The 26,627-nt window shown below is 42.6% G+C and overlaps 1 protein-coding gene across 1 annotated transcript in view; it reads left to right on the top strand.

Moving 5' to 3' along the window:
- The window catches only part of RBM6 (RNA binding motif protein 6), a 631,054-nt gene that overhangs the window by 504,035 nt on the left and 100,392 nt on the right, over positions 1-26,627 (top strand). Inside the window, 4 exon segments of the mRNA XM_030205417.1 lie at positions 13,466-13,515; positions 13,517-13,558; positions 15,701-15,868; positions 16,229-16,348. Coding sequence (XP_030061277.1) covers positions 13,466-13,515; positions 13,517-13,558; positions 15,701-15,868; positions 16,229-16,348 — 380 coding nt within the window.

Raw genomic sequence — 26,627 nt, 5'->3', positions numbered from 1 at the left:
CAACGCTGCTAAAGCTTCTCCCGGTAACAATTTGAAATACTCCCCGGACAGCCCATCTGGGCCAGGCGCTGACCATAATTTTAATGTTTTAATCACCCCTTGTAATTCCTGCATTGTTAATGGTTTATTTAGACATTCTACTTGATCTACTGATAATCTTGGGAGCCCCAACTGCTGCAAGTAATTCCGTGTTGCCTGCTCTGTAGAAGGTGGTCCCGCCTGATATAAAGTAGTGAAGTAATTTGTAAATGCCTGTCCTATGTCTCTATTATTAGTAAGAATGTTCCCCTTGGAATCTTTAATTACTGTTATCGTCCTTGGGACTCCCGCATTTTTAATTAAGCGCCCTAGCATTTTGCCTGTTCTGTTACCAAATCTCTGTAGTTTAAATTTGTAGGACAGTGCTGATTTAAGTTCATTTTCATGCAATAAGCTATTTAATGCTACCTGGGTGGCCTTTAAGAGTTCTAGGTTGTCTACTGTGGGGTGATGTAGGTGGACTCTCTTAGCTTTTTGCAATTGTCGTTCTAACCTTAAAATACCTGTGGCCCTTTTCTTATTTTTAATGTGACAATATGCTATGATGGCACCTCGCAATACCGCTTTGGAAGCGGACCAAAATAGCTCCGGCTGTGATTCAAGATGTACTTGATTATGTTCTGTGTATTGGGCCCAGGTCTTTTGTACAGTATATGTATTCGTAAATGTTGGTCTTGATATAGTTGTGCAGGGAATCTCCACCCCCTCCCCCCCCTATCAGCATTTGTAAATGCAAAATCCACCCATACTAATGAGTGGTCAGTTATCTCCTCAGGCCCAATAGTTGCCGATTTTACTGTGTAAAAAAGTGAGCGAGCCACCATTATATAATCAATCCGGGCAAATGTCCCGTGTGCTCTTGATCTGTGCGTGTAATCTTTATCTCCCGGATGGTGGATTCTCCATGGATCCACCAGATCAAGAGTCTGATTAAACCCCTGAAACTCTTTAGCACGTGTTCCCCTGTAGTGTGAGGCTAGTATATTTGAGCAGTCTTGGCGCGGGTCAATTACTGCATTAAAATCTCCCACAACCACCAGATCTCTTCTTCCATTATGCAAACATTTCCCAGCTAGCGATTTAAAGAATGTGGCTTCGTAGTTATTGGGCCCATATAAGACTAGTAGTGTAAATTCTTTCCCTGAGAGCCACACGTTTAATAAAATATATTCTCCTTTGACCCCTCTTTCTAATATAGTTGCTTTATATGGGAGCCCCTTTCTAAACAGGACTGCAACTCCTCCTTTTCTACTCTGGGACGAGGCCGCAAATACCTCATTAACCCATAGTTTTTGCAATTTAGAATGTTCTTTATCTGTTAGGCGTGTCTCTTGTAAACACGCTATGTCTGCTTTGTGTCTTTTTAGCGCTGTGAGAATCTTGGCCCTCTTAATCGGGGAGCTAATACCTCCAACATTCCACGTTATTATCCTAGAAGTCATTATTTCCTATCTTTTCTATGCTTGGTGGGTTTACTTTCTGTATGATCATGCTGTTCCACCTCTGCAACACCGGTAAGTCTCCCCAGCTCCAAGATTGGGCATTATTCCTCATAATTGTTCCATGAGTTAATTCTGACCATTCCCAATTTGTACTACATCTTGCCTCATGACACATAGCTAACCCCATGCTGTATATATTCAGAGTTCCTATTCTGTCCCCGAAACCCTCCCTCCCTCCCTTCCTCCCCCCCTTCATTACCATCCCTTCAGCCATCTTTCCAGGCCCAAACCTGGAATTTAGCACGAGATCACCTGGGTTACTGAGAGCTTCCCGCCCCTTTAAGTGAAAGTTATACTTACTGCCACTATAATGTTCTATTCATCCATCCCCCGATGTTACTGTAATGTTCTCATTCTCCCTTTATTATGCCTTGTTCTGTTAATTTGGACCTCGCTTCTTCAGGGGACTGAAAAGTTTCCCATCGTCCTTGGCTTAGTATTTTGAGTGATGCAGGATATTGGAGAATAAAACGAACTTGTTTTTGAGCCAGCAAAGAGCACAAAGGGTGGTATTTTCGTCGTTGCTCCTGGACTCCCGCGGAGTAATCCTGAAACATTAACACTTGCCGCCCGTCATGTTTTAGTTCCCCTCTGCGTATCTTGAATCCGTTTAAAATTTCTATTTTTTGACGGTAGTTCAACAGGCGCATTACTATTACCCGTGGTCTAGTTTGATTTTCTCTGGGGCGTCCCACGCAGTGTGCCCGTTCTATAATTAAAGGTCCCATGGAATCTGACAAGGCCAGCTCTTTCGCCAACCAAGTGGAAAGCCATTCCGACAAGTTCTTATCTGGGATGTTGTCAGAAAGGCTACAATCCGAAGATTGTTTCTTCGTGAGCGGTTTCTCAAGGTCCTCAAGTTTTCCATGTGCGCTTGGAGCGGTGGTTTAACGTCACGGAGGTCTGTACTAATCCCTGGGAGTCGTCTTCAAGAGCCGAAACCCGAGGTCTCCAGAGTCTTCCGTGCGGGTCTCCCAGTCCCTCAATTTCATGTGGATTGCATCCAACTTTGTTCCATCGCGTCCCACTTCGGCTGCCAGGCCCCGCGACTGCAAGGTAATTTGTTCTAATTGAAGAGCTTGTGAAAATTTGGTCCGCCTGCTCTGGGACCGCAGCCATCTTGAATCGGGGTAAGCGTTTGGTCTTTTCTTTCTCTCTTTTTTCCCCGTTCGCAAAGCCATTCCAGCTGGGGATTTAGTAACAAATCTGTCCATACAAAGATTTAAGACCACCAAGTCAAATTTTCAATCGTTTGCGGCGCCGATTTTTAAATGATGGGGCGGGAGCTCTCGAGCCGAAGCGAAACACGACCGCTCAGCTCATCGCACCACGTGATCTCCGAAAGAAATAATTTAATGGAGAGAGATTCATGTCTATTTTGTGAGGAAGGTTTGCTCTTTGGTTGTCTCAGTTTTCTGCTTTGTGATGCGACATATGCTGAAGGAAGAGGAGGCTGGACATCCAGGATCACTGGCTTCTTTCAGTGTTCTCTATCTCCACCTGCTGGTAGACAGATTCAACCCACCAACTGAGGGAGCCCACTGGCACCAAATAGGGACAGGGAATTACTTCAGTTGACTGTACTGGATATTCATATTTGATTCAATTCGGCCCCAAATATAGTATTGATTTTTGGGCGAATAGTGATTTATTTTTTATTATTTATTATTATTTATTTGGATTGCTCACACCTTTCCAATAGTAGTCAGAGGTGATTTACATGCAGGGTACACTGGGTATTTCTCTGTCCTAGAGGGCTCACAATCTAATTTTCTACCTGAGGCAATGGAGGGTTAAGTGACTTGCCCAAGATCACAAGCAAGGTGGGATTTGAACTGGCCATGTCTGGATGTCAACACCAGTACTGTAACCACTAGGCCACTTCCTCCACTTCAAGTACGAATAATCAGGGGCTCTCCTGTGATTAATCCTACTGGAATAAACACTTGTTATCTGATTTCATGTTGCTTCTTTTATTATTCTTATGTTAAATCTCAGTCTCATTCCAGTATTCATATTCGACCAAATAGTAAAATATGCTATTCAGTAGAAGCTTTAATTCAGGAGCCTGCATAGTTGCAAAGTGCATGCATACTTTTAATGCACTTTGTGACTAATTTTCCAAAGAGAAACTATTTTGGTACAGAATGTTTTTTCAAATTTATTTTTATTATTTATTTATTTATTGCATTTGTATCCACATTTTCCCACCATTTTGCAGGTTCAGTGTGGCTTACAATACGTTATGAAAGATGAAAATACAGTTTGTTTACAACTCGGTTATGGGATTACATTGTGAGGAGTTATGCGACACAAAGTCAAGTATCATTAAGGAATATAACAATGGAAAAGAGCATTGAAACATTAGAAAAGAAACAACGGGAAACTAAAAGGGGCAATACATTGGAAGGAAACAACGGGAACTAAAAGGGGCAATATATAATGACAGGAAAGCATTTGGTATACATTTTCTGTGAGTAAAGGTATGAGTGTGGTGAGATTACGGGGGATGAGAAGGTGAGATTACGGGGGATGAGAAATTCAGAGTGGCTGTAATGATGCATTATTGAACAGTGAGTGTGGACTTGTGGTTTTGGTTCTTTCCGTAAATTTTCTCAAAAAGATGGGTCTTCAGTAGTTTCGGAAGGTGGTTTGCTCATAAATCGTTTTCAGGTTGCGTGGCAGTGAATTCCAGAACTGCGTGCTCATGTAAGAAAAGGTTGACGCGTGCAACGCCTTGTATTTCAAGCCCTTGCAATTAGGGAAAGTGGAGGTTGAGGAAGTTCGGGATGATCTTTAGCGTTTCTGGGTGGTAAGTCTATTAAATCAGACATATAGGCTGGGGCTTCACCGTGAATGATTTTGTGACTAATGTGCATACTTTAAAAGTAATGCGTTCCTTGAGTGGGAGCCAGTGTAGCTTCTCTCGTAAGGTTTTGCACTTTCATATTTTGGTTTTCCGAAGATGAGTCTGGCTGCTGTATTCTGGGCTGTTTGGAGTTTTCTCAGTATTTGCTCTTTGCAACCTGCGTATAGTGAGTTGCAGTAATCCAGATGGCTGAGTACGAGGGATTGCACTAGGCTGCAAATGACGGATCTTGGGAAGAATGGTCTTATTCTTTTCAGTTTCCACATGCAGTAGAACATCTTTTTGGTTGTGTTGTTTGCATGAGTTTCAAGTGTTAGGTGGCGGTCGATAGTGACTCCAAGGATTTTTAACGTTTCTAAGATTGGAAGGTTTAGTTCTGGTGTGTTTATGGCGGTGAATTCATTTGTGTTGTACTGGGAAGTGAGTATCGGGCATTGAGTTTTTTCTGCATTTAGTTTCAGGCGAAATGCATCTGCCCAGGTGTTCATGATGTGTACACTTTGGTTGATTTCATTGAAGATTTCTTTAATGTCTTGTTTGAAAGGGATGTATATTGTTACATCATCGGGCGTATATATATGAGTTGAGGTTATGGTTTGATAGGAGTTTTTGCCAAGGGGATCATCATTAGGTTGAAAATGGTTGGTGAGAGGGGTGATCCTTGTGGTACTCCACATTCAGGTGTCCATGTAGCAGACGTGGTTGAATTCGATGTGACTTGATATGACCGCTGGGTTAGGAACCCCTTGAACCAGTTTAGGACATTTCCTCCAATGCCAAAATATTCAAGTATGTGTAATAGGATTCCGTGGTCAACCATGTCGAAGGCACTTGACATGTCAAATTGTAGGAGGAGTATATTGTTACCGGTTGCAATCATTTGTTTAAATTTAGTCATAAGGGTAATTAATACTGGTTCTGTGCTGTGATTCGACCGGAATCCTGATTGGGCATCATGCAGTATTGAGTGTTTGTTTAGATAGTTTTTTAGTTGTTTAGTTACCATTCCTGTCGGTTATTTTGGTTATAAAGTGGTATGGGTGCTACCTGGTCTGTAATTGGTTATTTCGCTTGCGCTTTTCTTTGTATCTTTGGGTATTGGGGTGAGTAAAATTTTTCTTTTTTCTTTAGGGAAAAGTCCGTTTTGTAGCATGAAGTTTACGTGGTTCGTTAGGTCTATTATGAATTGTTGAGGGGCTGATTTATGAGTTGTTTGGGCATGTGGCTAGTTTGCAGTGGGATTTGGCAAATCTTTTAAGTGTTTCAGAGATGAGGTCTTCTGATAGTAGTTCGAATTTGGTCCAAGTTCTGTCTGCTGGGTATGTTCCGTCTTCTGGGTCTAGACAATCTAGAAGTGTGGCGTAATTCAATAGGGCTGGTGGGTATTTTAAGTCGTAGTTGTATAATTTTCTCCTTGAAGTATTTTGCAAGGTTGTCAACATCTGGTATGTCTTGCTGTTGTTTGTAACTGGTGTGGTGTCTAACAGTTTAACAGTTTGTTCACAAGGAAGAAGAGTTTATGTGTGTCTTTGTAGTTTGGTCCTATTATCGTTTTGTAATGTAGTCTTTTAGTCTGCTTTATAGTATATTTGTATTTCCTTCGAAGTAGTTTCCAGGCATTTAGTGTTTGTTCATCTCTCTCTTTGTTCCATGCGCGTTCTAGTTTCCTGACTTGTGTTTTAAGTTTTTTCAGCTCTTCTTGTGTTAAGCGTTTATAAGGTGTTATCAAATGTGCTATTTGTGAAAATTCTGCAGATATTTTTATTTATTTATTGCATTTGTATCCCACATTCCCCCCACCTATTTGCAGGTTCAATGTGGCTTACATAGATTTGTTAACATTGTCATATCAGGATATCAGATACAATAGTAATGTGTAGCGATTAAGGAAGGGAAGAAGGAGAAGAGTTGTTAGGGTAGTTATAGAAGGTGGGCGTTCATAATTGAGTGGGTTGGTGAGGTGGCCTAGTGAGGTTATAGGTTCTCATTGTAGGCCTTGTTGAAGAAGATGTTTTTCAGAGATTTTTCGAAAGATAGTTGTTTCTTTGATTGCTTTCAAGTCTGTGGGTAGTGCAATTCCATAACTGGCGTGCTTTGTAAGAGAAGGTAGGGCATGCATCAGCTTGTATTTAAGTCCTTTGCAGCTGAGGTAGTGCAGGTTGAGAAAATTTGCGGTGATGATCTTGTGGCGTTTCTGGGAGGGTAGGTCCACGAGGTTTACCATGTAGATTGGGGCGTCTGCATGAATGATTTTGTGTACAATCGTGCAGATCTTGAACGCATTGCGTTCCTTAAGTTGGAAGCCAGTGAAGTTTCTCTTAGGGGTTTTGCGCTTTCAATTAGTTTTTCCAAATATGAGTTGGCGGCTGTATTCTGGGCCATTTTGGAGTTTTTTGATTGTCCTTTACACCCGGCGTATAGTGCATGCAGTAGTCCAGATGACTTATTACCATTGACTGTACCAGGGTACGGAAAATGTATCTCGGCAAGAAAGGTTTTACTCTTTTAAGTTTCCACATGGTGTAGAACATCTTTTCGTACGTGTTTTCACGTGGGTATCAAGAGTGAGGTTATCGATCAATGGTAACTCCAATAATTTTCAAATTTTGTGAGACCGGAAGGGAACAGTATGGGTGTGATTATGGTGTTGAAGTTTTTTGTGTTATGTTGTGAGGTGAGTACAAGACATTGTGTTTTTTCTGCGTTGCTTTAGTTGGAATGCGTCTGCCCAAGTGTGCATTATTTGGAGGCTTTGGTTGATGTCCTTGGTGATCGTCGTTGAATGATCCTGGGTACTTTGCATTTTTCCAAGGACAAAGCAGGACACAATATCACATATGAGTAACATCATACATCAGAGCTTGGAGTGGGAAAAACTTCCATGCTCCATTTTCAGAAGCCTTGGAAGCCCCAGTGCAACATTCATGCTTCCCACCTGCCACTACCGCACAAGACAAGGCAGTCGTTTTTCATCCACAGAATAGTGAAGACGTTTATTCAGAGTCTCTCCTAATTTATTTCATGACTTGTATCTGGTCATTCTTTGCAGCCTCGTTGGCTTTTCTTTGTGTAAGTTCTGCACAGACTAGTATCCCCTTCTTTCCTTCATAGAGTTTTTGGCATTTTAAGTTTTCTTTGTTTTTAGCAGCTCATTGGCCTGCTTAGGCCAGAACAGTTTGGTCAGGGTAATAGATTTTTCATTTTCAATTTTTCATCATTGAGGCCATTTGATTTCACCCTCGCCCATCTTCCCCCACATGTCCTAAAAAAAAAAACAACTTGTGATTTGAAGAAGGTACAACCCAGTGTGCCAAGATTGTGTTATGTACCAACATTCAGTTGGTGCTTGGCATGTTTGGAGCTTTACCATGATGCTTCTTTTTGTAAAACTCTATTCACCAGATGTCCAAAGAGCCGTCAAGAGCAGTGCAAAAATATTTTGGCACCGAGAAGTGTGGTCCATTGGTATCGGACCCTGTGGTCCCAGGAGCTGCAGCGAATACTGGGGATAGGATCAGTATACAGGAGTATTCCATCAGCCTCAAATCCAAGTGTCAGCAGTACCAACAGAACCAAGCATCCTTGGATCTGGCAACCAAGGACCTTGTAAGAAATTCACATCATGTGTCCTCGGTCAGCACCTAGGAACTCTAATGCAGTGAATTGGGCGGAGACCAAGACACATCAGAATCAGTCGTCTTCAATGCAAGGTGCCAGAGCACTGGGGCAGTTGACATCACCGACACATGAGAATTTCCTGCATCATGAGGGAATCACTTTTCCTTCCAGGGAGTCTCGCCAGGGTGGCCAGCCTCCACCGGAAAGGACAGAGCCTGCCTGATTTGGACCCAGTTCATTTTGTCACTGAAAAGCTAATCTGGGCCCTGTTTTAGGATGGAGCTGGAGCAACTTCTAGCCCACACAATGCTGTGGCATCGATGATCTCAATTTTGGCCTCACTGTCAGTTCAGCTGGCGATTCTGGAGACCCATGCTCTCGCTGTTTTTGCTGGGCATTGACACAACCGATGCCCGAAGGGGCATTGAGGTTGGTACTGGTTGAGACAGTTTTCAAGTTACAAGTTTAATAAAAATTTACTAACCCTCCTAACAGTAAAAACCACTTAGGCAGCTTACAATCTAAAAATAAAAGAAAGCAAGGTTAGACAAAATAATGCCACAACATATGTTAGGATTAAAGGGATGGAACTACAATTGCTGATAGGGACAGAGGAGAAGAAATAGGAATACATAAGAGTAGTAGGCCTAGATCTTAGGGTCCTGCAACTCATTCCGCTCATTCAAAAGTGAATCATATAAGGCAAGATAATGGGATGGTCATGGAGGGCAGCATGGGTAAACTTAGGAGCATGCATCTTTGAAAGAAAAATTTTGAGCTCAGTTTTAAATTGAGCGAGAATAGTGATGTTGAGGCAGAGAGTTCCAAAGAATAGGGACTTAGACTAAAACATGTGTTCAGTCCCTCAGTGGTGAGGGGAGGGTTCCTTAAGGTCCAGGTCCGGTAACATTCCTCAATGCTGTCACTCTTAGCCTCCTTGCCAGTTTAGCCACTCAAGGCAAGTGAGAGCTAAGACGGAGGAGTATTTTCCTGAGTCTGAGTTGGGTTTTAAAAAGGTGCCAGAGGGGATCCGGGAAATTATAGACCGGTGAGCCTGATGTCGGTGCCGGGCAAAATGGTAGAGACTATTATAAAGAATAAAATTACAGAGCATATTCAAAAGCATGGATTAATGAGACAAAGCCAGCATGGATTTGGTGAAGGGAAATCTTGCCTCAACAATCTATTACATTTCTTTGAAGGGATGAACAAACATGTGGATAAAGGGGAGCTGGTTGATATTGTGTATCTGGATTTTCAAAAGGCGTTTGACAAAGTACCTCATGAAAGACTCCAGAGGAAATTGGAGAGTCATGGGATAGGAGATGGTGTCCTGTTGTGGATTAAAAACTGGTTAAAAGATAGAAAACGAGTAGGGTTAAATGGTCAGTATCATCAATGGAGAAGGGTAGATAGTGGGGTTCCTCGGGGGTCCTGTGCTGGGTCCGCTGCTTTTTAACATATTTATAAATGATTTAGAGATGGGAGTAAATAGTTGAGGTAATTAAATTTGCTGACAACACAAAGTTATTCAAAGTTGCTAAATCGTGAGAGGATTGTGAAAAATTACAAGAGGACCTTATGAGACTGGGAGACAGGGTGTCTAAATGGCAGATGACGTTTAATGTGTACAAGTGAAAAGTGTGCCTGTGGGAAAGAGGAACCCGAATTATAGCTATGTAATGCAAGGTTCCACGTTAGGAGTCACCGACCAAGAAATGATCTAGGTGTCGTCGTTGATACGTTGAAACCTTCTGCTCAGTGTGCTGCTGCAGCTAGAAAGCAAGTAGAATGTTTGGGTATTATTAGGAAAGGAATGGAAAACAAAAATGAGGATGATAATAATGCCTTTGTATCGCTCCATGGTGAAGACCGCACCTCGAATATTGTGTTCAGTTCTGGTCGCCGTATCTCAAAAAGATATAGTGGAATTAGAAAAGGTGCAGAGAAGGGCGCCAAAAATGAAAAAGGGGATGGGACAACTTCCCTATGAGGAAAGGTACAGCGGCTAGGGCTCTTCAACTTGGAGAAAAGGCAGCTGAGGGAAATATGATAGGGGTCTATAAATAATGAGTGGATTTGAACGGGTAGATGTGAAGCATCTGTTCATGCTTTCCAAAATACTAGGACTAGGGGGCATGCGATGAAGCTACAATGTAGTAAATTTAAACAAATCAGAGAAATATTTCTTCACTCAGCGTTTAATTCAACTCTGGAATTCATTGCCAGAGAATGTGGTAAAGGCAGTTAGCTTAGCTGAGTTTAAAAAAAGGTTTGGACGGCTTCCTAAAGGAAAAGTCCATAGACCATTATTAAATGGACTTGGGGAAACTCCACTATTTCTGGAATAAGCAGTGTAAAATGTTTTGTACTTTTTTGGGATCTTGCCTGGTATTTGTGATCTGGATTGGCCACTGTTGAAAACAGGATGCTTGGCTTGATGGACCTTTGGTCTTTCCCAGTATGGCAATACTTATGTACTTATGAAATGTTCTGCTTAGTGTGCTACAGTGGCTAAGTAAGCAAATAAAATGTTAGGTATAATTAGGAAGGAATGGAAAACAAAAACGAGTGCACGGATATAATGCCTTTGCATCGGTCCATAGTGCGAACTGCAACCTCGAATATTGTGTTCAATTCTGGTTGCCGCATCTCAAAAAGATATAGTGGTCCTATCCCATATAGACTACTGTAGTGGGATCTATGCTGGTTGTTGGGACTATATTCTGAAAAGGCTTCAGACAGTTCAAAACACGGCTGCTAGGCTAATCCTGGGGAAATTGTTCTTTGTCTCTGCTCAACCTCTACATTTTCAACTTCACTGGCTCTCAGTAAAGGACCGTATCACATTTAAGATCTGCTCACTAACGCACAAGATCATATATGGGGAAGGCAGCTGATTACATGTTTATTTAATCGATCTCCCATCTAGGAATGCCCTAGCTTCTATCAAGGACGTACCTCAATTTACATTACCCCACCTTCAGGAATGTTAAATACAAGACCCTTTATGCTTCATCCTTCTCCTACATCAGTCCAAAATCCTGGAATGTCCTGCCAAAACAGCTCAAAGAGCTTGTCGACCATCAACTGTTCAAGAAGTCCTTATAAACATTCTTATTCGACAAGGCTTATTCCACTGGTTAATCCAATGTTTAACCTATGCCATCCCATGTTCATGTCACACTCCGTACTGTGCCTTCTCTGAATTGTATTGCTATCCTCTTGAATTGTGTAAGCCACATTGTGCCTGCTTATGTGGAAAAATGTGGGGTAAAAATGCGCCAAAAATAAATATATAATCATTCCATATTCTTCCTCCTGTTGCATCCGACCCTCTCTACTGCAACTTCGGTTTATTCATCCAAACCAAAGTTTGCAGTAGAGAGAGCAGGACAAGGGCAGAAGGAAGGCTATTGAGTTGGCCTGTGACTGAATCATTGCAGGAAAATGTAAGTAACACCTGTGGTGAGGAGGAAGGGGGTTTTCTTTTCCAACAGACATCAAGCCTGGGATCACCTGAGACATTTTGCGGCTTGTCAGCCCCAGACTGATCAGGGCTCCAGAGGATGAAAGGTGCTGCTACTTATGGCATGAAACCTGTGAGCCTGCCATCCTTCAGCACCCCGAACTCCAGGCTCACCCTTCTCCGCTACAGTGTAGATCACGCCAGCCCCCCCCCCCCCCCCTTCCATCTCTAACTGCCAGCTCTTCCTGCTTCTTTTCAGATGGCAGGGCCAGACCACCTGAAATGCCCCAGAAAATTCCACCCTATGTGAATGCACAGGTTGCTCCCCTGTTGTACTGTCTATGGTAGGGTCTGAGGTACAAGAGAAAGTAGAGTTGGGGATAGGGGGTGTGACTGGTCATAAAGGAGTTGTCTGGGAGAGTTATATTTGTCAGGCTGGCTTAAAGTGGTTCATTCCTAAATTGGCTTAAAGTAGTCCATTCCTAAATTCTTTCCTTGCTGTCCCCAGTATGGCTTCTTCTCCTAAACCCACTTTCTCTTCCTCATGGATATCTTGCTGTATCTTCACTCAGTCCCCAGTACATATCATTGCAAGAAAGTTTGTGAGCTATTGAAACACAGCAATCTGATCATCAGGAAGGCAGTGCTGAAAATTGCATCTCCTTGTAAATGTCATGGAATCAACTTTATCAAAGACATCTATTCTAGAGCATTACATTTTCCAATATTTCCAAATGTTTTCATATCATATGTTTGTAATGTTTTATGTATTACAGCACTAGAAGGAACAGAGATTCTCTTATGTTAGCTAAGTTTTATTCAGGGGTCTTGGTGAATTCCATTAGCAGATGGAGTCAGAGCTTGCGGGGATGGGGTGGGGATGTGGACAGAGGTCACGGGGACAGGAGCAAGTTACAGGGACAGAGCTCACAGGGGCAAACTTTGTCCCCATGTCATTCTCTACCAGCATGGCAGTGGAGGTGGGAAGATGTACCCATGTGGGCTGTGGGGTCAAAAGGCTTCTGGAAATGGAGCTGGTAAATTTTCCCGCAACGGGTTCTGTCAGATGACATCACCTATATGTGAGAATGTCTTCTTGTCCTTAGAAACAGCTGCTGCAGGTGAGTAACTTTGCTATGGTGTTTGTCATGTTGGTAAATTGGAGTAAACCTAATGTGTACATCTGAAAATCAAATCTGTTGTACTCTTTTTCTCTCTCAGTCAAAATACAGTACTGGGAAGGACTCTTTATACCAGTTAATAGTACAGTTGCTGTGGAGGCTCACAGTTTTAGATAATAGAGGGCAATTTTAGCCATCGCCAATTTTTTCTGATAATATTATTTTGAAAATTGCCCATCTGTGCTTAAATTTAAGGGTTTTGTTTTCAGTTTTATTTGTAAAATGGTGAACTGACTGTGTTCTGTCACAAGATCTGTCTCTCTCTGTCATGAATGAAAGTATAGCATTGTTTCTCAGAGAAGTAAAGGGCACTTTTTCATTTTCCCAATTTTTATCAGGTAACTGCCTTGTTACCCTCCTAAAATAGTTTGAAAATTGACCTGTGTTAGTCTCACCAAGCAACCTGTCTCAAGATTCATGGTTGCGCTAACCTCACTGAAACTCTAGATAGGCAGACCAAGATGTAATCTTGGGAACTCGACCAAGCCATACCTTACAAGATTATTACAAAACTGAATTTAGGTCCCTATGAGATACAAAGAGAACAGAAATGCCACACTCCTTAACAAGATTAACAACTATGAATAAAACTGATAAATTGGCCTTTTAAATATCTGTGCCATTTTTAATCTTTAAAACAACCCCTTTTACTAGTAGTTCAAGATATGATACACTCTCTTTGAACTACAGCCAGGGATATTTGTGGCTAACTTCATGCATGCCTGGTAGATCAGTGGTAGAATCAGCACTACGTTATAAATTGAGATGGATTGTTCTCACTTTTCAGCTTCCTCTGATGGGTCCAGTTATATCTATGATTCAGAGCTGGGAGTTTACTTATGATCCACTGTCTGGGATGTACTACGATCCAAAATCACAGGTGACTTTTGAATGTGTCTTTGTCTGATGGGAGAGAAACTATTGTTTGTTACAGATGTGCTCTTTGGAGAAAAGGGGAGTCTGAGTTACTTGATACAGATACAGGAGAGGGTGCCATGCTGGTTTACAGTGTCTGTAAGAGAGAGAGAGAATTTGCCTCAGGTTTGTTTCTATGTGTTTGAAGAAGAAAGCACTGTATTTGTCTGGCACCAGTCTGAGGGGGAACTACACTCAGAAGTTTATGTATATGGATACATATATCTCTATGGATACATGCAAACCTGTTGGGATGTCGGGGGGGGGGGGGGGGGAGCAAAATGCATACCACCATGAGGAGATAGGAGCAGAAACTGAGTAAGCAACCTTCTGCCCCCAACACACAGAAGGACATCAAGCTAGAGATCCTGTGCTGCTATGACGTTATAACTTGGAGAAGTTGTAAAATTCACATGTAATGTCATTGCTGGCAGAGCAGCAGAGGACTCCTGTCTGCTGCCATTTGCTTAAGAACAGCAGGAAAGACAGCTTGCTGCAAACCTAAAGCCAAGTCAACAAACATCATGGAAGACAGTGAAAGTGCTGTTCTTCCTGTCTCCACAGCTGTTTTGTTCCTTTCGTCTCCATATCTTGTGGGGTTTTCCTGGTTATAGGTGAAACTTGCATGGGGACACAAAGGAAAAAGATTGTGATAAAGATAGGATGAGCAACTCCTTATGATGTCTGCCTATTCTGCCTTTGTTCTGTAGCCAGCTTAACTGAGTCCCTATGCTACTGTGAATGTGGTAGTTTGCTGCTACTCGTCTTACATTCTGCGAGGAGATCAGATTGGGGAGATTCCTGAGTATTTGGGGGAGAGAGCAAGAATGGGGATATGGAAAACAGGTTTGTTTGGAGTGATCAATAGATGGAGATGAAGACAGATGAGGAGAAGATGGCTGAAAGATGGAACAGGGAAATGGATGGAAGGCCTGATGGGTAGTGGTGGTAATGTTGGAAAATGAAACTTGATAACGAGAAATAGGAAAATCAGCTAGGTGGCGTGGAGGGAAGAGTTAAGGAAAAAGGGACATAGAGAAAGAGGACTCAAAGCTCAGAAAGGTCATAGTGAAGAAAGAAAACTGAAGGAGTGGAGAAATTATAGATGAGAGGTGGGAGGGAAGAAAACGGAAAGGGAATGCTAATAGTGAAAGGATATGTCTGAGAGCTAGGTAAGAAGAGGTGGATGAAGAAAAGACAAACTGAAGAAAAAAGAACCTGTAAAGAAGAATCAGGAAAGTTAGAAGATAGACAGATGAAAGCTGAGAAGAGACAGAAGGAAACAGCTTAAACAACAATGAAAGAGAAAACACATTATAAGTATAGTATGGTGATATAGAAGGTTTTGAATTTTTGTGAACCTGGGGATACATGAATATCTCAAGTCATGACGTAAATACAGTACCTAGAAAAAATGAGCCATAGTTCCTAAGGATCTAGTACCTTAAGGCTCTGCGAGAATAATATTTCTTTGGTTGTTTTAGTTGACTACGCAGTAGGTTCATTGTGTGTGAATATAACATAAGAATAGCCATACTGGGTCAGACCAATGGTCCATCTAGCCTAGTATCCTTCTTCCAACAGTGTCTACTCCAGGTCACAAGTACCTGGCATGAAACCCAATTTAGTAGTAACATTCCATGCTACCAATTCCCAGGGCACGCAGTGGCTTCTCCCATGTCCATCTCAATAACAGAACTATGGACTTTTTCTCAGGAACGTTGTCCAAACCTTTTGTAAATTCAGATACACTACCTGCTGTCACCACCCAGCTTTACTGTTGCTGCCATGTGTGGAAAATGGTTCCTTTTAGCATTATTTGGAGCCTCAATATCTAGACCAAGTCTAAAAACCTTGGTTATCTAAGCAAGATTTTCCTTGTTAAAAAAAAAAAATCAGTGTGAGTTTGCTGTGTTGTTCTGCTGCTTTTAACCATGTATTTAGTTTCTATTATGTTACTCTTTTTCGTTGTTTAGTATGTTATTATTTTAATGTACTGTTTGTTTCTGAATCTTTTTAGTAGTATGCTTTGGAGTCTCTCTGAAATGAATTATCAAGTTTGACATTAAAGTAAAGTAATTAATGCATTCTGAATACGGTTTTGCAGAAGGAAGTACCCCTTGGGGAGAAGTCCCCTAGTGAATCAACAGGAAAACTTAATGAGAGTCAGTCTGGATCAAGAAAAGAGAAGAAATCATTCCCCAAGGAAACCAGCCGGGAACGGAGAGAACGGAGGCAGAATAGGAATAGAACACGAGAACCCCTTTCACCCAAGGTATTATGCTCTGTTCTTCTCATTGATCTCTACTCACACTGTAGAATGGGAAGGGCTGAGGAGAGATTCCTGCCGCAGTAGTTCCATGTGACCCAGATGGAAAGGAGAGGGCATAGCAGCTCCCTGTGGAGAACCATATTGAAATAATTAGAACAGTTATGCCTAATGGTCCTCTGATGAAGCCAAATAGAAAGGGATGACCTGAAGCTCCCTGATGAAAGAGAAATGGGAAGGAACTAGGTTGCTGCATGATGATTCCTCTGATGAGTCAATTGAGAGAGAATAACAGCCTATACACAAATACAGTATGCGTAAACCATGACATATTTAGGTTTCTGTTATCTTTATCTTTCTCCAAAGCGTCCTAGAGGTATAGCTCGCAGGGCAAGAACTGCAAGCAGTGAGAGAGAGGAGCCAGGGTTGAGACGAAGGGAAAGGAAAGAACCTCGCAGGTCTAGCAGAACTTTCTCAGAGAATAAGGTAAGCAATATCTGTCTTGCTCTACCTACCATGAATTTCTTAAGGCTTGTAATATTTTTTGTTGCATCAACAAAATTATTTATAGATGATGATGTATATAAGCTTTAGAGACTATAAAGGTCCCATCTCCTGTTTCAAAAACATACATAATAGTTGAAAAGGATATGTAGATCTTATTTGTCAGCAGGCAGAATGAATCAATCACATACATGTCCTCTGAGTTCAGAAAAAAAGAAATGGGTTTTTTTGAGCATGTGTGGAAGTTGTGCTTAGCTGTTGCCTTTCCCTCATGTTTTTTTCATCTGCATTGCCATCTGGACACATGATCTTATTTTGTGAGAAAAATTAATTGAGCTTATATTACTTTGTTTCCCTCTGCGTTCAACCTAGCAGATTAGATTTTCCTAATGACAGATGTCATGAGTGGATTCAAATCCTGTCCATGTGAATGAAAATGGTCCATCTTTAGTGGTCATGCTGTCTACACTATTTAGGACCTGACTGTGGTGTCCCAAACTGCCCCTGTTGTGCCAAGATATCATGAGAGCTAGGCAGCATAGGGCCTTTGAAATGTCTTAAGTTGCCATCCCTTTCAGCTGGAGGCATTGCCAAAGCAGATGAGATGCTGAGGTCAGCTAGAGAAGGGCACAAGAGATCGTCTTCAAAGCCAAGAAGTGAAGTGGGAACTATGCTTTGAAAAGCACCACGTCAGTGAACTATCTCAAAAGAAGGTTTAATCCAGCAATGCTGTGGGTCTCAACACAGGAAGCATTAGTGCACAAGGTGTCCACTGTCCCTCATGCACCATAGCTTCATCAGCTTCTTCAGATTATTTAGAGCCCGAAAGGCTAAATTCAAAGAATGGCTGTCTGTGGAACCAAGTGTGGCCAGGCTGAAAGCTTCAGTGCTATAAATGCATATTCAGCAGCGAATCCTCACATAGTATCTATTTTGGTGTTGTAGAAGATTATCTTGTTTCTCTCCTTGATCTAGAGAAAACACAGAAAGGGAGTTGTAAACAAGAATGAAATTTGGAAGTATTTTTTTGAGCAGTTTTGAAAGAATTTTTTGTCATTGTACCCAAGTTGTTATATAGATAGACTCATCAATGAGTTAAATATTGAAAACGATGCAGGGGTTATCTCTTTAACCATTGCTATATGAATTCTTTGCCTCCTGGAGGTGAATGCTTCCATGTTATTGCCTGTTCCAGCTTCTCCTTATAAGGTGCTAAACAGCAAGAAAAGGGTTTTCTGGATACAGGTGACTTAACTAGACAAGAAGTGGAAGCTTCTGCTAGGCCGCTCCTCAGAAACAATCTGCTGCTTCGGGATCATGATACTCCATTCATTGATAATGACCATCACAGTGTTCAGAGGTGAAAGAATTAAGTGGGCTGTCTTAGAACCCTTCTCTGGCCTTCTCATAGTAACAGAGTAATTGACAGCCAATAAAGACTTGCATGGTCCATCCAGTCTGCCCAATAATTTTTCTGCAGCATAGCTTAATTGTACAATGTTATGTGAAGTTATTATACAAAATGTGCCATTTCATCCATCTCTGTACTGTACAGGGTGGGTAGCCTCATAGTCACACAGTAATAATATCTGAAAGCTGCTAGTTTACAAATTCTTTTCCAGAATTAAATTATAAATGCATACAGACTGTAGAAGTCTCTGAACAATGCCATCTTCTCACTTAACCAAGACTGCTGTTAAAGCACTTGTCCCACAATTGAACCACTTATCCAAGTCTTCATCTGTCTACACCACCGTTCCATCTTAGTTTAGGTGTTATCAAAAACTTTTTATTGTTTTATTTTTCCTCCACACTCCACCCTTGAATGTCTCCTGTAAAAGATGTGGGCCAACTATTCCATTGGCAAATTCATACAACTTTATCTGCCTACATTTTTCTCTTGTTTCTCAACAAAGACCATAAGGTCTATCTATGCCCCCTATCACTCCCTTAGAGATACTGTTACTTGTCTCAAGCACTCTTGAATTCAGATACTGTTTTTGTCTCCACCACTTCAACCAGGAGGCTGTTCAACGAATTCACCACCCTTTCAGAGAAGAAGTATTTCCTCAGGTTACTTTTGAGTCTATCCTCTTTTACCTTCATCCTATGCTATACTATGCATTGCTTCTAGTCCCCAAACACCTGAACAGTTTGATGAGGATTACATAGAAAAAAGAAAATTGGACCAAAACAATTCCAGGAAATACATATTAATACCTAACAAAATGGGTAGTTAGAATTTATACACATTTCCAAAGGTAATGAATTCTATACTGCAGCAGTTTGATAATACAATGAAGAACTGAATATAGATTTAAATCTAAGCTGTCTAATGGATGGAAATTGCAACAGCTTCAAAAGGCTTCTATATTTTCACAAGTGGGTGACGCCAATCTGCATCGCCTGGTCCGGCATTTGCCAAAGCTAAAAAAAAGTGAGCTTTGTGGAGCGCAAGTCACTCTCCACCGTGCATGCGCAAGTGCCTTCCTGTCCATCGCGCAAACGTGGTCTCCTCAGTTCTTCTTTTTCTGCTTGAGGAGAAGGTGTTTTTTTCCTTGTCCTTTCCTTATTTGCTTAGTTAGAGAGCTGTTTTTTTGTGCCTTCCAGTAATTTTTCCCGTCTTTATAGTTGGACTCCTTTTAATGGAACCTTTTTTCCCTTCCTTTAATTTTCTTAGAATTGTTTTGCCTGGATTTTAAGTTTAATTATTTTTTTCCTTCGTCATCCGGCTTCTTTCAGGCCATGACTTCAGCCGAGTCTTTCCCTTTTCTTTTTACTGTGTCTTTCCCCTTTATCAGGCACCATCGAGACGTTTAATTTAGCAGACAAAGTTTTTCTGTCCATGTCCACAAAGATTCCCAGTGGCTTCAAGCACTGTACCCGGTTTAATCGGACAATCTCAAGAAAGGACACCCATTCTTGGTGTCTACAGTGTCTTGGGCTCTACCATAGCCCTGCTAACTGTGTGTTTCCATGAAGAAGAGGACCCAGGTTTCCTGAGAAGCTCAACGAGAGAGGATTTTGGAGCCATCCAGTTCCTCGGCATCGAGGTTGAAGTCGTCAGCATCGACGTTGAGCATCATACCAACATTGGGAGCGTCAGTAAGCATGGCTGCTGGTAAACCCTTAGACACTGGGAGCAATAAAGCATTAAGTGGGTCTCCACCTGTCAAGGCCTTCTGCTGTGCAGCCCTCCGAGACCTTCCGTTGTCAGACCTGACCCCAAGGCAACATGAAGATTTGACATCGTCCTCTTCGGCACAGAGAAGCCTTTGTGACACACTTAGGGCGAAGGCCAAGAAGCATTGTCATTGGTCACCCTCAACATGTGGTGCCAGAAGCTCCAAAGTGTCGAAGAATTTGGCACCCGAGAAACGTCTGTGTTGGAAGGACCGCTCCCCCTCCATACAGGAAGCATTGATGCACCTGTCTCCTAGCAGCCGAGATCCTGCTCCTGCTTTGACCCCAGTGGTTCCACAAGCTGTGCCTCAACCAGTACTCCAGCTTTTACCGGTGTTCTTTGCCAGGGGCACAAGACACTTTTGATGAGGCATCCAGGATCTCTGCTCAAAGTATAGCAATGCACAGACTCTCTTGGCTGCATGTTTCTGATTTGGAACATTCTGTTCAGCAGCAGTTTGCAGCCTCTTGCCGGGAGGGATAACCGTTTTGGAGAGAAGGTTGAAGAGGTCGCTGACCAAATCAAGAAACACACTGATAAAATCTCTTCTCTCCTGCTGGGAGCCTTCTGCATCTACCTCCTCAGCTAGGAGGACTTTCGGCAATCCAAGGAGGAGTTCCTACTACTATCCTAGGCGTAGGTACACCCCTTCATCTTGCCAGCCTACTCAGGCTCAGCCCCAGCTCGCTCATTCATGTCAACAGCATGCACCTAAGGCTCCAGCTGCTCCCCAATCAAAGCAAGGAATGAGTTTTTGACTGGCTACAGCAGAGCATAGCTGCAGTAAAAGTGACCATCCCAGTGGACTGGCTGATTTGGGGGGGGGGGGGGGGGCTTAAACTTCTTTCACCAAAGGTAACCTCTGATAATCTCTGACCAATGGGTTCTTCAACTAGTCCGTCTCAGATGCGCCCTCAGTTGGCATCTAGAACCTCCAAATTGCCCACCGAGAGCTCATTCATTCAGCTCTCAGCACAGGCAGGTACTTGCAGAAGAACTCTCAGCCCTTCTAAAGGCCCATGCGGTCAAACCTGTTCCACCAGGGGAAGAAGGGCTGGGATTCTACTCCAGGTACTTCCTTGTGCAAAAGAAGACAGGGGAGATGCGTCCCATCCTAGACCTAAGGGCCCAAATTCCTAGTCCGAGAAAAGTTCATGATGGTTTCCCTGGGCACCCTTCCCCAATGATTCAGAAAAACAATTGGCTATGCTCTCTCAACTTAAAGGATACATATACTTGCATCCCGATACTTCAGCTGGGAACACATCACTTTCAGTACTGCGTGTTTCCTTTTGGCCTCATGTCAGCTCCCAGGGTCTTCACCAAGTGTCTAGCAGTAGTTGCAGCATTGCTACGCAGACTGGGAGTCCATGTGTTCCCGTGTCTTGATGATTGGCTGGTGAAGAGCACCTCGGAAAGGGTGCTCAGGAGTCCATGCGGATGACTGTTTGAATGCTTGAACTACTAGGGTTTGTTTTAAACTACTCCAAGTCCCATCTCTGCCCTGTCCAGCGATTGGAGTTCATAGGAGCCCTCCTTGGGTCTTTCTGAGGGTGTCTCCCGAGTCTTGCTTGCTTCCAGGAAAGATTCCACAGAGAGGTGTTACTCTTTTAAATGGAGGAGGTTTGCCATCTGGGCTGATAGCAAGGCCCAAGATCCTCATTCTTGTCCTACACAGACCCTGCTTGAATACCTTCTGCACTTGTCAGAGTCTGGTCAAGACCAACTCCGTAAGGGTTCACCCTCAGTGCTATTAGTGCTTATCATTATCATGTGGAGGGTAAGCCTATCTCTGGACAGTCTTCAGTTGTTCGATTCATGAGAGGTTTGCTTTTGTCAAAGCCCCCTGTCAAACCTCCTACGGTGTCATGGGATCTCAACGTCGTTCTCACCCAGCTGATGAAAGCTCCTTTTGAGCCACTGAATTCCTGCCATCTGAAGTACTTGACCTGGAAGGTCATTTTCTTGGTGGCTGTTACTTCAGCTTGTAGAGTCAGTGAGCTCCAAGCCCTAGTAGTCCATGCTCCATATATTAAATTTCATCATAACAGAGTAGTTCTCCGCACTCATCCTAAGTTCTTGCCGAAGGTGGTGTCGAAGTTCCACCTGAACCAGTCAATTGTCTTGCCAACATTTTTTCCCCGTCCACACACCCGCCCTGGTGAGGACAAGTTGCACACCTTGGACTGTAAGAGAGCATTGGCCTGACGGAAGGGTGGTGAGAGAAAGAGGGAAGACGGAAGGATGGGGAGAGAGAGGGGAAATGGATGGAAGGATGGGGAGAGAGAGGGAAAACGGATGGAAGGATGGGGAGAGAGAGGGAAAACGGATGGAAGGGTGGGGAGAGAAAGAGGGAAGACACTGGATAGAAGGATAGGAAGAGAAAGGGGAGAGCCTGGAAGGATGTGGAGAGAGAGGACACTGAACAGAAAAGGTTAGAGTGATAGAGAGACACGAGATGGAAGGATCAGGAGAGATGGTAGATGGGTGGAAGGATGAGGAGAGAAAGAGAGAAGACGCTGGATGAAAGGGTAGGAAGAAAAAGACACTGGATGGAAGGATGCAGAAAGAAAGAGGAGACACTGGAAGGATGGGGAGAGAAAGAGGGGAGCTACTAGATGGAAAGGGAGAGAGGACAGAGTAGTGAAAGACTGGAGAATAAGAGGAAGGGGCATGTGGAGAACAAGGGTGAGGAAAAGATGAAAAGCCATAGGTGATGAATGGACAGGAAACCCTGGCAAGAGAAAGATGAAGGAAAGCAGAATCAAGAGACTGGGAGCAACACAATTAGAAAAAGTAAATGGCCAGACAACCAAGGTAAAGAAAATAATTTTATTTTTAATTTAGGATAAAGTAATGTGTTATCTGTGTTAATAAAGTTTAATAAATGCAAATAAAATACAAAATAGAAAATGAAGTAGTACCTTCACTGATTTTAAAACATTTTTGATTAGCTTTCAGAAACCAACACTTTCTTCCTGAGGTCAGGAGAGGATACCATAACAGCATTATACTGACCTGAGGCAGGAGGTTTTGGCCTCTGAAAGCTAATTGAAAATGGTAATAGGCTATTAAATAAAATATTTTCTGAAATGGCTGTGGGTTTGAGGCACACCAGGGGGCGGAGCCATGTAGAGTGGGTGGAGCCAATGCAAAGTGGGGTGCGGCTGGGCGTGTACTAAAATCCCCCTCTCAAAAATTGGGGACCCCTTGGCAGCTCTGCAATACATGTCAGATTGTCCACTAAATTGAACAACTTGTGCACATTCATAGTTGATTTGTTTTCTTTTTGGTTAGAGTAGATTTATATAGAGATATCATTGATCTCCAATATTGCCTATTTTCAGGGGATTGAGACTTTATCCAGCCTCTTTCTACATTCTTGCTTCATAGCTAGTAATTCAGAATAAAACCACTTTTCTGAGCTGTTTAGTTTTAATTTTAACAGGTGCTATTTTATCCAATATAATAGTAACAGTATTCCAGTTCCAATTCAAAAATAAATTTCTTGTATGGAATATGAATTGCACAAATTGCTCAACTTTTCCCAGAGCAAAATTGGATCAGCTTTTCCTCTAATTTTCACCACAACCTTATTCTTAACCTTTTTGAAACCAGTATCCTGCCAAAAAATAGTAAAATCCAATAAAAAATTATCCGTCTGAAGGAATTGCCTGCTTTCTTTAAAATTCAGATTACAAAAAGAAGCATTAGAGTTTATATTTGATAGAGTAAGAATATCTAACAAATGACCTTTATCATGTGAACATCTATAACCCAAAAATTCCAAAAAAATCATTAGAATTATTATCTGTCCTCAAGATGTAAATTAATGTCACCCACTAACAAAGTATTTTGATGGTATACAGTATATTTGGTGACAAATTCCCGGAAAGTATCTTTCGAGCTCACCCATTTACCTGGGGGAGAAGAGACAAGAGTGCCTAGAAACATTGAGTCACTAATAGAGCAACTCAGAATTTCTAAGGGTGATGTTAAGATTTTATCCAACAAAGTAACTGACAAAAAACTCTTATTATAGAGTTTACCATGTCTAGGAACATGTAACAATTTATATCCAAAAGGACAAATCAATCTCAATCTAGGATCATCCAAAAGAAAAAGCCAGTTCTCTGTTAGAAATATAAGGCCTCGTTGTGTTTCAGCAATCAGATCCTTAGGTGTCCACAAATGTGCGTTAGCATTTTTAACACACACTAAAAATAAGCGTTCACTAAACACTAGAGATGCCCATAGAGACGTGTCTCTAGCGTTTAGCACACGCTAATCAGTGCATACTAAAAACACTACCAAGCCTTTGTAAAATACCCCCTTAATCAGTCTTATTTATCGGCGACCGAGCATTTAGATAAAGACATGGAATCGGAGTGAAAGGTAGAATACATATTACACTGGTTTATACAGTAATCAAATTCACTAAGTTGGCCCTAGCAGAAGAAGGACAATTTTTAAATCTCAGATCATTTTTTCTCCCCCGAATAAGAATTGGAATAGAATTTGGCATAACAAATGACCAATCTATCAATTTAAACAAATTTACTGATTTTCTAAAAAATGAATAGGAGTACTCCATTGATTTACATAAGTCATTAAAACCTATTCCTCCCCCTAAACGTAAAACCCAAATAATATTATGATACATTATTTTATCTGCTGTACTAGTACCAATACTAGAGCAAAAGTAACGTTTATCACAATTTAAGACTCCCAGTAAGCGCTTCACAGTAAATTGATAACAAAGTTTTCCAAAAAATTAACAATATTTATTGAAAATGAATAGCAAACCTGTATCTTTCCAGTAGCCTTATGCAAGCCACTTCCAGCAAATTACCAGACAAATATGGGATTGGGGGTGGTGTCATCTATGAGAGTCAGTCCCAATAGTTCCACCCACTCCCTGCAGCAATGTTCCGGTAAGGAATTAGCAGAGATGTTACTAAAAGCAAGAGCAAGGAGATCACGTGACGCCATGCCGGAGAGAGGTCGCATGTGAAGAGCTCTCCGGCCCCTGAACTCTCCCCCTGCGCATCGAACCGAACATAAAAAACCCAAAATAAAAAATTTGACAGCGGGCAACGGGCGGAACGCCGTGCAGTCAAGCGGGAGAATCGGGAGTCCCGAAATGGCATCGAAAGCGGCGCAAAAAGAGAAGCTCAGAAACAAACCGGCGGAAGCCAAGATGGCGTCTCCGATGCAGAGCGCCGGTTCTTCTGTTGCCTCTGCATGGGTCGCGGAGATAACCTCGGAGATGACCGCGGTGCTAGAGGAGATGCTGGAGAGGCGGTTGACACCGCTAGACACAAAACTGGAGAGACTGCAGGAGCGCATGGATGACTTGACCCGAGAATGTGTGGCGTTTCAGACCAGAACCAGCCAGGTGGAGGACAGAGTAACGGAAGTGGAAGGAGAGCAGAAAAGCCTCAAGAAACGGCTGTTGGACTTGGAGCAAAAAGTAGAAGACCTGGAGAATCGCTCCAGGAGAAACAACTTGCGCTTGGTGGGGATCCCAGAGGCCCTGGGGGGAAAAGATCTGGCAAATACGATGGAACGACTTCCCTGCCAGTATGGGCCCCCTCAGAATAGAGAGAGCACATCGCATAGGTCCCCGCCAGGCAGAGGGCTCCAGACCGCGAGTGATTATAATGAAAGTGCTGAACTTTGCACACAAACAATATATTCTTCAGGCCTCAAGATCGGAGGGTGCTCTAACATATGAAAATAAGAGTCCTGTGTTTTCAAGACTATTCAGCTGGAGTCTCAGGGAGGAGGAGAGCGTTCTCAGGCCTGTGTGCTAAACTGTATGCCATGAAGGTGCGGTTTACTTTAACGTATCCGGCTACACTGAGGGTAACATACAAGGGGGACAACAAGGTCATTTGAGTCAGCTGAGGAAGCGAAAGGACTTTGTAACCCAACTGGAAACAGAGCTTGCGGATAAAGCAGAAGAAGGCGCGGCGACCTGAACGGAGGGTGGAACACGAGCTGGCAGGAGCCATAATCAAAATGGAGGACAGTGACCTGAATGCATAGGTTTGGGTAGTGTAAGCTACGAAAAAATGGGGAAATTGAGTTAAGGTTGGGTTTGGAAGTATTAATGTTTAAGTGTTGAACAGTTGAAAATGTTTTGTTGTATAAGAGGGACAAAATCTGATTACTGTTGGGGGATATGATGAGGAATAGGGATGTAAAATCGGAGGGGAATCTGAGAAAATTGGAGGGGGGGAGGGGGTGTCTACACGTGATGGTTCCCAGGCAGGGAGCAAGGGAACTGGGGGGTAGGGTACAGAAAGGGGGTGGGGAGAGGGGGGGAGGGAGGGGGATGGGGAGTTGGGGGAATAGTGGAGCTTATCAAGAATTAATACAATATGGAGACGGATGCTTAAGGGGCAAACAAATCTGCAGAAAGCTAAGAGACAAGTGGAATAAATTTGGGAGGACGAGCGTGGACTTGGGGGGGCGGAGGCTGGGACGCCTGCTCGAGTCTCGTTATAGGGATGCTATCATTGAGTGTCTCACAGCACCACAAATATGGTAAAGTTGGTAACATGGAATGTTGGAGGCATTAACTCCCCAATAAAAAGAACAAAAATTTTACAGCACCTACAGAGACATAAGGTTGATATTGCCCTATTGCAAGAAACCCATCTCAGTCAGGCGGAACATGCTAAATTAAAAACGTGGTGGGTGGGGGAGTGTGTGGCAGCGGCAGCCCAAGGGAAAAAAAGGGGGGTGGCGGTGTTATTTCGTAAGGGGGTAGCAGCAGCGATCAAACCCATATATGTGGACCAGGGGGGGAGATATGTGGTGGTGGAAATGGAGAGCAAGGGTCAAAAAATCTTACTTGGTAATATTTATGCCCCCAACCAATATGATAAGAAGTTTTATCAAGAGGTGGTGGGACACCTAGTGGATCACCCAGGAGTACCGGTAGTAGTGGGCGGAGACTTTAATACAGTGTGGGACCCCCAACTTGACTGTTCTCAAGGGGCTCGCAGCGACTTGGGGGCATCAAATAAAGGCTTAAAAAGATTGGGGAACCTATTAGATTTGATTGAT

Source organism: Microcaecilia unicolor, chromosome 6 (genome assembly GCF_901765095.1).
Source record: "Microcaecilia unicolor chromosome 6, aMicUni1.1, whole genome shotgun sequence".
Classification (NCBI taxonomy): domain Eukaryota; kingdom Metazoa; phylum Chordata; class Amphibia; order Gymnophiona; family Siphonopidae; genus Microcaecilia; species Microcaecilia unicolor.
Note: the sequence above shows the minus strand (reverse complement) of the source record. Positions and strands in the feature narration are given on the sequence as shown.